The sequence below is a fragment of the Chrysochloris asiatica genome, unplaced genomic scaffold (genome assembly GCF_000296735.1).
Source record: "Chrysochloris asiatica unplaced genomic scaffold, ChrAsi1.0 scaffold00238, whole genome shotgun sequence".
In the NCBI taxonomy this organism is placed as follows: Eukaryota; Metazoa; Chordata; class Mammalia; order Afrosoricida; family Chrysochloridae; genus Chrysochloris; species Chrysochloris asiatica.
Genome location: NW_006408756.1, coordinates 851416 through 863888, shown reverse-complemented (window position 1 = coordinate 863888; position 12473 = coordinate 851416). Strand labels below are relative to the sequence as shown.

The window sequence follows — 12473 nt, the reverse complement described above, 5'->3', positions numbered from 1 at the left end:
CTGTTCTGTGAGAGAAAGAAGAGACTTTCTGCTCCCATAAAGATTTACAGCCTTGAAAACCTTGCACTGGGTCACTATGAGTCGGAACTGACTCCACGGCACATAACTACCACCACCAAAGGTTAGCGGTTCAAATTCAATTGGCAATCTGCTTCCATAAAGGTTACATCCAAGGAAGCCGTATGGAGCAGGGCCGCTTTGTAGCAGATGGGTCACCATGAGTCTGAACCGACTGATAGCAAAAAACAACAAGACTGGCTAAGGTCACAGACTGACAATAGTAAGAGTTGACAAAGATGTGGAGCAACTAGACCTCTCATGCTGCTAGGGGAAGTATCAAATGGGACAACCACTTTGGATAAATGTTCAGCACTTTCTTATAAGGTTAAACATACACCTACCCCATCATCCAGAAATGTCACCTCTATGTAATTACTCAAGAGAGCAGTTTCAATATATTAGCCCAAACTTTGAAATAACCCATGTCCAACCTGTAAATGGATATGCAAATTATGGTCTAATCATTCAGTGGAATACTATTCTACAACAAAAAGTAGCAGATTAGTGATACAACATGAGTGAATCTCAAAAACATGTTAGGTGAAAGAAGCCATTGCAAACAGTATTAGTACATGATTCCATTTATATGAAGTTCTAGAACAGACGAACCAAAGATGCTAAGTTGTTAAGAGCTGTTGAGTCAGTTCTGACTCATAGCGACCCTGCATTAGGGTTTCTGAGGAGCAGCTGGTGGGTTTGAATTGTGGCCCTTGAGGTTCTCAGTCCAATGCTGATCCTGCATTACCACCCCAGGAGCCCAAAACAAAGATACGGATATAGAAATCAGAACCGTTGTCTCTAAGGAGGTGATGGATGGAAATGTTCTATAATTGATTATGGTGGTGGTTACAAGAGAGTTTGTGTATGTCTAAACCCACTCAACTGTACATTTTGTTGTTGGAAAATTATAGATGAATAAAAATAACATTTATAGTCAATCATATGTACATCAATAAAAAAACATGAAATATACAGAAAAACACAAAGTTAAAACTCACAATTAAACCCTCCAGAGATAATCAGCAGTTCTTTCTACAGTCATGAGTTCCCATATTTGGGTCCCTACTATTCACACTCAAAACAACAACAGCTATTCACACTGCTTTATAGTTTGCTTGGAAAATCGGTCCTATGTGATGTGCTTGCTATGGATCTCTTACAGCTGCCATCTAAAGCCACACCTGCCTTCTCCACCTTAGACTGGACCAATGGACCAATGGGCTTCCCTTGCCCTCAGGCGTTCTGTTAGGTTCAGCCAGTGGCAGTAAGAGCAGGAGACTAGAGGGTGGCAGGAGAGAGACTTCCGCATGTTTATTCTTTCACCTGCTAGATACCTTGGGCTGGCTGTGCCCTTCTGAGCCAGTGATACAGTACTCTCTACTTCTCGTTTCTGATCATTCCTTCTTCTCTTTTTTCTTTCTGCATATTCTCTTGAGGTGTCCTTAAGCCCCACCACATCTCTGTAATTGTTATTTGTCGTTATGTGCCATTCAGTCAGTTCCAACTCATAGCGACCCTGTATAGGGTTTCTGAGGAGCGGCTGGTGTGTTTGAACTGCCCATCTTGTGGTTAGCAGTCCAATGCTGATCCTACAGCACCACACACAGTGCATCTCTGTAATTGTTGTTGTTGTTAGGTGCCATCGAGTCAGTACTGGCTCATAGGCAACCCTATGTACAATAGAACTGCCCAGTCCCAGGCCAACCTCACAATCTTTGCTCCTTCTGAGCCCATTGCTTCAGCCACTGTGCCAATCCATCTTGGTGGGGGGGGTCTTCCTCTTTTTCTCCAACCCTCCACTTTACCAAACATAATATCCTTCTCCAGTGACTAGTCTCTCCTGATTATATGTCTGAAGTATGAGGGACTAAGTTTGGCCACCCTGGCTACCAAGGAGCACCCCGGCTATATATGCTTTTTTCACCATAGATTGCCCAACTTTTGCAAGCATTGAGGTTAGAAAAAACGCCATGGCTTGAGTCAGGCGCACCTTAGTCCTCAAACTAACTAGTCCCCTTGTAAATAAGCCACCTTGAATGATCCTTGAGTGAGCCATCAGTTTCTTGTTCAGACCCTGATTGATGCATTTAATACATTTCCCTGCCAGCTATTTGGAATGGCTGCCAGCTGTTCTGTGGCACATCACACGCTCCCACAGCGCACTACCATAATAGCAGCCTCCTTAGGCTCTGTGTTCCAGCCTCTGCCACCAGCATTTAGATGTCTTGTTGGGGCTTAGTACTTAGAAGCGTCTAGCTGAAGGAAAGGATGAAATGATGTTAAGCAACTGACCCCACCCAGCCCCTAGCGGTTCCACCATCCCGCTGCCCAACTCTGGAGGTGGGGGGGGGGGGGGGATGCTCATCTCCATGGCGACAGGGGTGGAAGTCCCGCCCCCGCCGCCTCCGGTTTCCCGTGATCCTTTGCGAAAGAGCTACGTAGCCGGAAGCTGGTGGCGGCCGGGTCGGTGGGGAGCGCGCAGCCTCGGTGCAGCTCAGCGGTCCGGTGCGACCGACCCCCGGCCCGACTGACCCCAGCTCCGACCCGGTCCAGCCTGGCCCCGGCACGCAGGCAACGAGCCCAGCGTCCCGCCCTCCCGGTAAGCGCACGCCTCCCGCCCTGGCGCTGCCCCTCGCGACCCCCGCTCCGCGCGCCCGGGGCCCGGCTCCCGCCCACGCTCCCCCCGCGAGAACAGAATCGTCCCTCGGCCCGGCCCCGAGAGCCCTCTTTAGACAGCCCCCGCCGGCCTCCCACCTCTTCCCTCTGACACTGCTTCCTCCCCCTCCGGACCCCCGCCCACCCTCGGGGAGCGCGCCCCTTGGGCTGAGCCTTGCCCCGTCCCCTCCCCAGGGCCCAGGCTGGACAGACACCAGTCAGGTCCTGCCCAGCAGGTCTAGGGGTCTCTGCGTTTGTTCGGTTGTCTGCCTCACTGTTTGATTGCATGGTTGTCATGGGGGAGGGAGAAAAAGAAATCGGGAGCGGGGTTTTCGGCTGTGTGGGTTCATGAGAAGACCTGTGCTCGTCTGCCCTGTTAACTTCAACCTAAAGCCGCGATTCAGAGCACAAATTCTGCTATTTTAGTGTAGAGCTAACAGTCCTAGCGCTGTTCATTAAAGCATTAAAAACAAGGGTTCTTGGGTGTTGCAAACAGTTACGTGCCTCACGTAACTGATAGTTCAAACTCGGCCAGCGGTACCTTAGGTCCTGACCCTCTGCTTCTGAAACGTCACAGCCATGAAAACCCTGTTCCTGACCCAAACCGACTGTCGAGGCGATTCCGACTCATAGACACCCTACATGGGGCTTTCAAGATTGTAAATCTTTACAGAGACAGACAGCCTCATCTTTCTTCTTCGCGTGGCTAGTGGCTTTGAACAGCTGGCCTTAAAGGCGAACAGTCCAGGGTTTGTCCTATAGGAACTCTCTCTGGTGGCATAGTGGTTACGAATCAGGCTGCTAACCGCAAGGTCATCAGTTTGAAACTACCAGCTGTTCCGTGGGAGAAAGATGAGGCTTTCTGCTCCCATAAAGATTTACAGCCTCGGAAACCTTGTACAGGGTCGCTATGGGTCGGAACCGACTCCACGATACTTAACAACAACAAACCACACCAGAAATTCCTGTGTTGTTATTAAGTGCCCTCAAGTTGGTCCTACCATAGCAACCCTGTGTAGGGTTTCTGAGGAGCAGCTGGTGGGTTTGAACCCCTAACTTTGCAGTTCAGCCCGACTTTGTGGTGCAGCCACACCAGCACTGGCTCAGTTCTAGTCTACACTTGGGGTTGGGGGGTCGGGGGGCTCACCAGGAACGTGAAACAACTGACAACATTAATCAGGGCGGTAACATCACTCTTTGAAGTTTGCTTTGCCATTTCTTTCTGTGGCCCTGTCCCTGCCACAGTTTAGAATCCATTCATTCTTTAGCTTGAGGAAGCTCCGTTGTTCCTAGAGCTGAGGTGCTCCTGACAGTTAATGAGAAAGACATTCGGTACCATAAAACCTGTGCAAATTGGAACTTGCATAAAACAGAAATCTGTCCACGAAGGAAACTCAAATATTTTCCACTAACTGAGTGATGGAGTCCTGGGCTGGACTGCTAACCACAAGGTTTGAACACATGGTTGGTGGTTCACTCCCAAGCTGCTCCTTGGGAACTACACAGCGTTGCTATGAGTCGGAATCGACTCGACGGCACATAATGACAACCACAAAGTTGGCGGTTCAAACACACCAGCCGCTCCTTGGAAACCCAAATGGGTCGCTATGAGTTAGAACCCACTTGACGGCACTCGACAACAACAAAGGAGTCTCAGAAGTCCCGGATTGCTGCTCTGGACTCCAAGCTGAGTCTTTTAGGCCGACATCTCCCTGCCGGGAGACTGAGCGTTCTCTCTGCTTAGCTGACTAACTAGGGTTGATCGCAGCGTCTCACTGTGAGTCTCAGGCTTGCCTGTGTTTGTGACTTGAATGTGAGCCAGGACTTTGGAAGGGTCCAGGACAAAACAACTGAGCAGCTCTGCCTTGGGAAATCATGTAACCCGTGTGTGTCCTCCACTGTGCACCCCCCAGTCCTGCATGGGGCCCTTGGTGGCCACAGCGAGACACTGAGCCTCCAAGTCTCCTCTCCGAACGAGTTGTTACTGTTTCCGCTTTCGGTGGCACGGGCCAGCAGGTGCTCAGTACCAGCATCGTCCTCGGGAGGACCCCGCACCATAGGCAGGATTACAGGGTTGTCCTGGGGTCTGATGACCTCACTGACCTCTAGACGTAGCGTGAAGACTCATGGAGCAGGAAGCGGCCTTGCTTGAACTTCTCCTTTTGTTTGGCTCTGTCTTGGAAAGCAGCTGTTTGCTTCCTAACTTCAGTCAGCTTTAGGCCTGCTGTGTGGTCCTCGGAGGTAGGCTGGTCAGTCTGTGTTTGCGAAGATTGGCCGTGAAGAGTGCCGTAGAAGTGGAGGCTTTATAAATCGTGCATCTGCACAGGTGAAGGCAGGTGGGCCCGAGGACTGCACTTGCTCCTGATGGTCCCTTGGCCCCCTCCTGCCTCCCTGGGGCTGACGAGGGTCCCTGTGACCTGCTGCTTCTGCCGTGCTCCAAGGGCTGATGGGTAAAGTGAAGGAGCTTCTCGTTCTCCTTTGCAGCAGTATGGCCAGTCCAAGGACGAGGAAGGTTCTTAAAGAAGTCAGGGTGCAGGATGAGAATCAGGTAAGCACTTGCCTGTCTGGAATCATCTCAGAGTGCTGTGGGGGTGAGCTGGGCAGCCCCGGGGCTCTGGGGGCTGGAGCGTGCCTTCCACAGCGTCTGTTAGCCGGGAAGGGTGCAGGATGAAAATCACGGAAACACCTGGGAGCCGGGGCTGGAACGTGGCTGTGAGGCGGCACAGTGTCTGCTAGCTAGGAAGGCTGGCAGGCAGGGCAGGGGGCTCTGGTCCTTTGTGGGAGGGGGACCTGCTGCATCTCTCAGGTCACGTACGTTTATGAAAGCTTCCAGTTTTGCTCTCTTGTGTTACTGTGTCCCTTCCCACTCTGCCTCCCCTCCTCCTGACTAGTGTCCTCAGCTACTCCAGGGACAGAGTCCCTGAGGCCCTGCATGTGGTACCTGCTCATTGCCCTTCCCACAGGTCTGCTTTGAGTGTGGCGCCTTCAGCCCTCAGTGGGTCAGTGTCACCTACGGCATCTGGATCTGTCTGGAGTGCTCCGGGAAACACCGCGGCCTGGGCGTGCACCTCAGGTCAGTGGTGTGGTCCGTGGTAGCGTCTCCTGGCAGAGGCTTCTGTCTCAGGAGCTGCTGCGTGAGTCACATGGGGGTGGTTGGGTCTCTACTCTGTGTTCACTCAGTGGACACCTGGTTTCTAGCTTTGTGCGCTCAGTGACCATGGACAAGTGGAAGGACATTGAACTGGAGAAGATGAAAGCTGGTGGAAACGCCAAATTCCGGGAATTCCTGGAGTCCCAAGAGGATTATGACCCCTGCTGGTCAATGCAGGAGAAATATAACAGCAAGGCTGCAGCGCTTTTCCGGGACAAGGTAGAGTGGGTGCAGGTGGGCCCTCACCTTACCTAGAGCAGAGTCCTACCAAAGTGTGAGCAAGCAGCTCGTTTCAGGGATGGCAGCCGGGTGTTCTTCCCCAACTTCCAGGCCAGTGTTGGGGGGTACCTGCATCAGTGGTACCCCTGACTCGTCAGTTGGAAGACTCCCAAGAAGGGTCTGAGGCCGGCACTTGGGGACCAGAGGGGTCCCATCCTTCCCGCTGCTGGGGGCTGTGTGCTCAGCTTGTAAGACTGGGGACATCAGGGTGAGGGTTCTCTGACCTCTCCCCCATCCCTTTAGGTGGCCACCCTGGCTGAAGGCAAAGAGTGGTCCCTGGAGTCATCTCCTGCCCAGTCCTGGACCCCACCACAGCCCAAGACACCACTGCCCACTGCTCACCGGTAGGGGAGGAGGCACGATATGGTCATTAACCCCATTGGTGGGCAGGCTGCAGGTGTCCAGCTGCAGGGACACCTGTGTGTGCCACAGCATGGCGGAGTGGACTCCAGGAGTGACTGAACCCAGAAGGTGCCCCGGCACAGTGCTCCCTGCTGCTCTGATGACTCTGCTCAGAGCAGGTGGTCCCATGTTCTCGCTGCCCCTGCAGACCCTTGTCCCAGAGCCTCTCCATCTGGTTCCTTCTCCTTTGGCATGGGCTCAGTCATGGGCCTGAGCCACTTCGTGGGCACGCACACATGGAGGTGGATCAGCCCACTGCTGGTCTTCGGGAGGTTTGCTGAACCGTGGGTGTCTCCCAAGGAGACCACGGGGTTCCAGGAGCCCCGTCCCATGGACCTTTGATTCTTGGTTTCAGAGCGGCTGGCCAGCCCCACAGTGTGACGGGCTCCTCTGACAAGGCTTTTGAGGACTGGCTGAACGATGATCTTGGGGCCTATCAGGGGTGAGGCTGTGGGACGGGAGTGGGTGGCTGTGGCTCTGGAAAAAGTCTAGGCCGGCCTGCGCTTGAAGTGGGTACTGGGTGGGGACGGTGAGGGTTCCCCTTGAAGCCTCCAGAGTGAACGTCAGCAGCTTGATGCTTCGGGGCTAACGGGTGGTGCTCAGAGGCCGGGTCCTGAGCGTCTGCTGTGTGTGTGCTCAGGGCCCAAGAGAACCGCTATGTGGGGTTTGGTAACACGGTGCCACCACCCAAGAGAGATGATGACTTCCTGAACAATGCCATGTCCTCCCTGTACTCGGTGAGCTGCTGGGGGCCCTGGGCTCGGCCCCTCTCCCCGCCTGATGACATCCCCAACATGTCAGCATTTGCATCCTTTGGCTACAAAACATGTTTTAAGTTCGCCATGACAATTTCCTGCAAGTGCCGGAAGTTGCGTGTAAAGCTCATGGGCAGCTTCCTGCCTCATAAGGACAACACTTCAAGGCGGAGGCACGCTTTCGGGCTGACCGCCTGCGTGGGGCCTTGAGTGTGTCCTCTGAGGTCGTTGAGGTGGCCTGACTGGACCCTGCTTTCTCTCAGGGCTGGAGCAGCTTTACCACTGGGGCAAGCAGGTTCGCCTCCGCAGCGAAGGAGGGCGTGAGTGACCCCACCCCCCGAGCAGGGATTGGGGGGGGTGGCTTCTGACGAGCCAGGGGCTGTTAGGGACCAGATCCCAGGACCCACCCTCCTGGCTGAAGGACTAACATCCCATCACGATCACTTTTGGGAGCGCCCTGTGGGCCAGACCTCATGGGACCCCATTTCTTGTGTCCAGTGGGGTCAGGCCCCTTCCAGACAGTCTGCCCACAGCTGGGCCTCCTGTCCTGTCCTTGATGTGGACAGTCTGGTATCGAGGGTCAGGCCTGCAGAGTCCCCTCACTGCCTGAGACCTCTCCCTTCCCCGATGGCAGCTCCGAGGGAAAGACTCCCAGCTGGGGGACTGTTGTCCACAAAGGCAGCCGGCAGGGGAGCCCCAGGGAGAGTCGGGCGCCCAGCCTGCCTTTGTCTTCCCTTTTAGGCCACGAAGTTTGGATCTCAAGCGAGTCAAAAGGTAATGGAGAGAAGCTTTTGCCATTAGTTCTCTTCACACCTGAGCCTGTCAGCACCAGTGAGGTCCCCTCCTGTGCTCAGGGTTGGGGTCTCAGCGCTGGCCCCAGAGGCCAGGCTTGGTTCTCCCAAACATTGACTGGCAGCCCACCTGCTTCTCTGTGAAAATGCAGGACCACTGACCAGGGCAGCTGTCTACTTTCCCCTCTCTGCCCAGGACCCAGCCTGGGGTGGGGCTTCCTGCTGAGACCACTGTCCCTGCTCTCAGGGCACCCCCAGCTCTTGGTGAATCTTTGTGTGGGTGGGTCTGATGTTGCTCCTATCCAGTACCGCTGCCAAGGGTCATGCTAACGGATCTCTCTTGGGCCCTCCCAGGCTCCGCCACTCGGAGTTTGCAGTGGTAGTGGGGGTCAGGTGGTCCCATTGTCGTCCCCAACTCTCCTCAGTGCCAGTGTGGTTCTAAGGGGCTTCCTGGTGTAGCCGTAGCTGCCCCTCCCATCCTGGCTCTTTCTCTCCTTCCTTTCTCTTCCCCCCACTAACCTGGCTCTTTGCCTTCTGGGTAAAGTTTTGGGGCTCCAAGCAGCAGCCAGAGCCGGTAACCCACAAGTCTTGTCGGTGTGTCTGTGTGCATGACCCTGTCTCCGTGTCCGTGTTGTCTGCTCGAGTCTGGCTCTGCCACCCCTGCCCTGCACTGCCTGCCTGTTGTGCCCCTCCTGGCCTGTTGGCTTGGGCAGCAGCCTTGCTGAGTGCCCAGTGGAGCGTGTGTCCACCCAGTTACCCTGTTTCATCCCAACATGAAGCCGGCCCTGTTGGGGCATGATGTCTCTGAAAGCTGGTCATTGCTATCCCACCTTGGGGACAGGATAGGTCCCCTGCAGCTGCTGCAACATCCTCTAACCCAGAAGGCTCTCCCACCTGTGGCAGGCCGGGCTCACCTGTCCCCAGGCCCCATGCTTGTCACTGCGGGGGAGGGAGGGGACAATTAGTGCCTGTGGACTCCCCCAGCACAAGGTGCAGCCTCTGACCCTTTGGGGACAGATGGGGGCCCTGTTGTCCACACGTGGATCTGGGTTCTGGCTAGGCAGTCATTGGGCGTCAGCCCAGCACAGAGTCCCAGGAGAAGCCCCCAGTGGTGGTGGAGGTTGGACCAGGGGGCTGCCTCCGCCCTTAGGACCGTAGGGGGGCTGGGGCCAGAATGTGGCCTTGTCACCTCCTTCTCACTTGTGTGCCCGTGACCCCTGCCACCCTGCTGCTCTGCTACCCCTGAGCCTGAGCGGTTATGCTGGACGTCGTGGATCTCGGCCCTGCCCACACAAGCCCGTGCTGACCACCTGCTGTCTGGTCTGTGTGCTTGTAACAGGCTTCCGAGTTGGGTCACAGTCTGAATGAGAATGTTCTCAAGCCTGCCCAGGAGAAGGTAATGTAGCTGGGTGGGCTCCACAGTCGGTTCTGGGGGGTAAGCCCCCCATTCTAAGTGCTTCCGTTCTGGGCAGCACCAGCCCCCTGGTGCCCTTCATTCCCAGTCTTGGAGAACTGACTGTCCCCATCCCTCAAAAGCACAAAGCCCCTGCGCTCCCTGCCCAGAGGGTCAATTATCCTCTGGACCCCCTCCGTGTGGACCTTTGCAGCTCGCATGTGGGAGCTGGTTGTTCTAGGCGATACTGTACTGTCCGGAGCTGGACTCTATTGTTAGGTCCCTAGTAGGTTTATAGAAGATGGGGAAGATTCTGTGGACCATCCCTCTGTTACCACGAGCAGTCCTGTAGTTGGTTTCTTACATTGTTACTGACTGTCCTTAGCTTGCCCTTGGTGTGGGTGGTCCCATGATTGCTGTATGTCCACTGCTCCGGTGTCCAGAACAGCAGGCTCACTGTCTTCAGGGTTGGCCACGCAGCAGTAACGCTACTGCGTGATGCTCTGGTCGGGATCCTCTGCCCTGACTGATGGCTGTCTCCCCCGAGCAGGTGAAAGAGGGAAGGATTTTGGATGATGTATCCAGTGGGGTCTCTCAGCTGGCATCCAAGGTAGGCGAGCTAGCCTGTGGGCAGAGCACAAAGCCAGTCTCCATATTCCAGTGCCCGGCACCCAGGATGGGGCCCTCCACTCCCCTGCGAGGAGTGGTGGGTGTCTCCAGCCTCCACGGCACTTGCTGCCTTGAGCAGGGTGGCCCAAGGCCTCAGCTGGCCCTCTGGACCCCCGGCTGGAGTGATGTGTCACTTCGACATGGGCAGCTGAGAGCGGAGGAATATGGAAACAGCTTGGTGGGGGGACTCGCACCAACGTTAACTGTCATTTCTTTCCCTGTTTTCTTGCTGCCCCTGGCCTTTCCCTGGGTAAGTGTCCACGCATCCCAGCCATGCTGGTGAAGTGGGGCCTGCCGCCCAGTGTCCTAGCACATGCTTCTTTCCCATAGAGAGGCCAGTCCCTGTGTTCATCAGGAGCAAGGGACAGGCTGTGTGGGCTCCTGCTGACCTTTCTGCTCCATCCATCTGGGTGCTGGGTGGCCACAGCCTCCTGGAGCCTGGTGACCCGTGGGGGTCACTGGAAGCTCTGACCCTTGCTGGAGCCCTCTGTCTCCTTCCAGGTTCAGGGGGTCGGCAGTAAAGGATGGCGAGATGTGACAACCTTCTTCTCTGGGAAAGCGGAGGAGCCCTGTGACAGGTGGGTTAGGGTGAACCGCTGTTTTCGGAGAAGGCCTGTCCTTCGGATGGTGCACAGTGGCAATTCAGTTCTCTTTGTTTTTCTCAAAGACCCCCAGAGGGCAGCAGCTACCAGAACAGCAGTGGGGACCACGTCCAGGGCAGCACCGTCAACCAGGGCTTCTGGGAGACCTTCGGCAGTGCTGATGCCCCCAGGGCCCACCAGTCCCCAAGCAGCAGCAGCTGGACATGCGCAGACAACTCGACTGAGCGCAAGAGCTCGGACAGCTGGGATGTCTGGGGCTCAGGCACCGGTTCCAACCACAGGAACAGCAATAGCGATGGCTGGGAGAACTGGGAGGCTGCCGGGGAGGGTGCTGGGGGAGAGGGCCGGCCCAGGGCCGGGCAGAAGGCCATACCACCCCCTGCCCCTGCCGATGAAGGCTGGGACAACCAGGACTGGTAGGCCACGTGCCAGCCATGCTGCCCAGCACTGGCACTGCCCTGCCACACTGTACTTGTTTTCCTCCTGCTTGGCCCCAGAAACACCCCCTCACCCGTCCAGCGAGCAGACCACCTCTCAGGACACAGACCCTGGCTGAGCCCAGGCTGCATCGGGCAGGGTGTGTGTCCACCCCAACTTCTCTGGGCCTCGCTGGTTCCGTGGCTCCTCAGAGCACAGACAGTCCTGTTCATGACCTGTCCACCAATAAACATGCTCCCGAGCGGCAGGGTGAACGGTGATGGTGTCCTGCAGGACCCTGAGTCAGGGTGGGACAGTCTCCCCACCATCCAGGATCACATGTCCTTGTCCTTTTAAAGAACACCCCTTGAGTTCAGACTGGACGCCCTGAGCCAGCACTACTGTGGAACATTCTCTCCCGTCCTCCCCGTCCACGCAGCCATATGCTGCTCCCAGGTTGTCAGCACTGAGGTCTCCTGCGTGGGGAGCCCTGCCCTTGTCCTGGACGGACGCAGTCCCTTCACATGGGCGCTAGGAGTGAGCAGGATCTAGGGGCTGCCCCCTGGCTTCTCCTGGGACCCTCCCTGCTGGTTCACCATCCTGTTGTCAGCACTCACCCTGGGGTTCCAGAGCCTGCCCTCAGTCCGAAGCCCCTCCCTTTTGTGACAAAAGTGTCACTGGCTGTGTAACATAGGGTGGACACCCGCAGCATCGGTGCTGTCGGAACACCTGCTGACACTATGCCCCCACAGCATGTGAGGTGTCCACAGACGCCCTAATGGGTAAGAATCAGGTCTGCAGACACTGGGGAGGTAGGCCCTTCACCGCGTCTGCGTGTCCCTGAATTGAGTGGCCAGTCGGGGTGGGCAGCCCGGTACCCCCAGCTTTCCTGTAACCACGGTGGGGTCTGCCCAGGGCCAGGAAGCACTCAAGGATGGCTGTCACTGGGAAGTGATTCAGGGACAGTGGAGACCAAAGGGGCTGCTTTTGGGTTCTTGGTAGCAGGTCTGAAGGGAATGGAGTCGGTTCCTAGCCGATTCCAAAGCAGACCCCATGTGGGGGATCGTCCCGGGGTGTTTCTCCTGACAGGGCATACTTAGTCCTGTCAGCCTGGGTCCAGTCTCCATCCCTGAGTTGACCCTCTGGTCGTCAGTGTCTCCATGTAGGGAGTGTGAATGACTTCTTGTACCTCACATGTCCTAGGTGGAAGGTTTTAAATGTTTTCCTGATGCAGTCATTTTCTGCTTTGACTTTCTGTTGATAATCGTGTGTTTTCAGTAACGTAAGACATGCTGCAAT

The 12473-nt window shown here is 55.8% G+C and overlaps 1 protein-coding gene across 1 annotated transcript; it reads left to right on the top strand.

Annotated features, from left to right (window-relative positions):
- The first annotated feature begins 5203 nt into the window (after nt 1–5203).
- ARFGAP1 (ADP-ribosylation factor GTPase activating protein 1) lies at nt 5204–11177 on the top strand. Its single transcript, XM_006873349.1, has 13 exons — nt 5204–5263; nt 5679–5788; nt 5914–6085; nt 6389–6489; nt 6903–6989; nt 7188–7284; nt 7566–7622; nt 8044–8076; nt 8638–8667; nt 9433–9489; nt 10037–10096; nt 10657–10733; nt 10823–11177. The coding sequence occupies exons 1-13, from the start codon at nt 5204–5206 to the stop codon at nt 11175–11177; spliced, it is 1296 nt and encodes a 431-aa protein (XP_006873411.1).
- The last annotated feature ends 1296 nt before the right edge of the window (nt 11178–12473 follow it).

Bases quoted from the DNA above. Each gene is read 5' to 3' on its own strand.
- ARFGAP1 (XM_006873349.1), top strand. From the start codon at position 5,204: ATGGCCAGTCCAAGGACGAGGAAGGTTCTTAAAGAAGTCAGGGTGCAG. The intron at 7,285-7,565 runs GTGAGCTGCTGG...GCTTTCTCTCAG, and splicing joins CCATGTCCTCCCTGTACTCG to GGCTGGAGCAGCTTTACCAC. The intron at 8,668-9,432 runs GTAACCCACAAG...TGCTTGTAACAG, and splicing joins CCAAGCAGCAGCCAGAGCCG to GCTTCCGAGTTGGGTCACAG.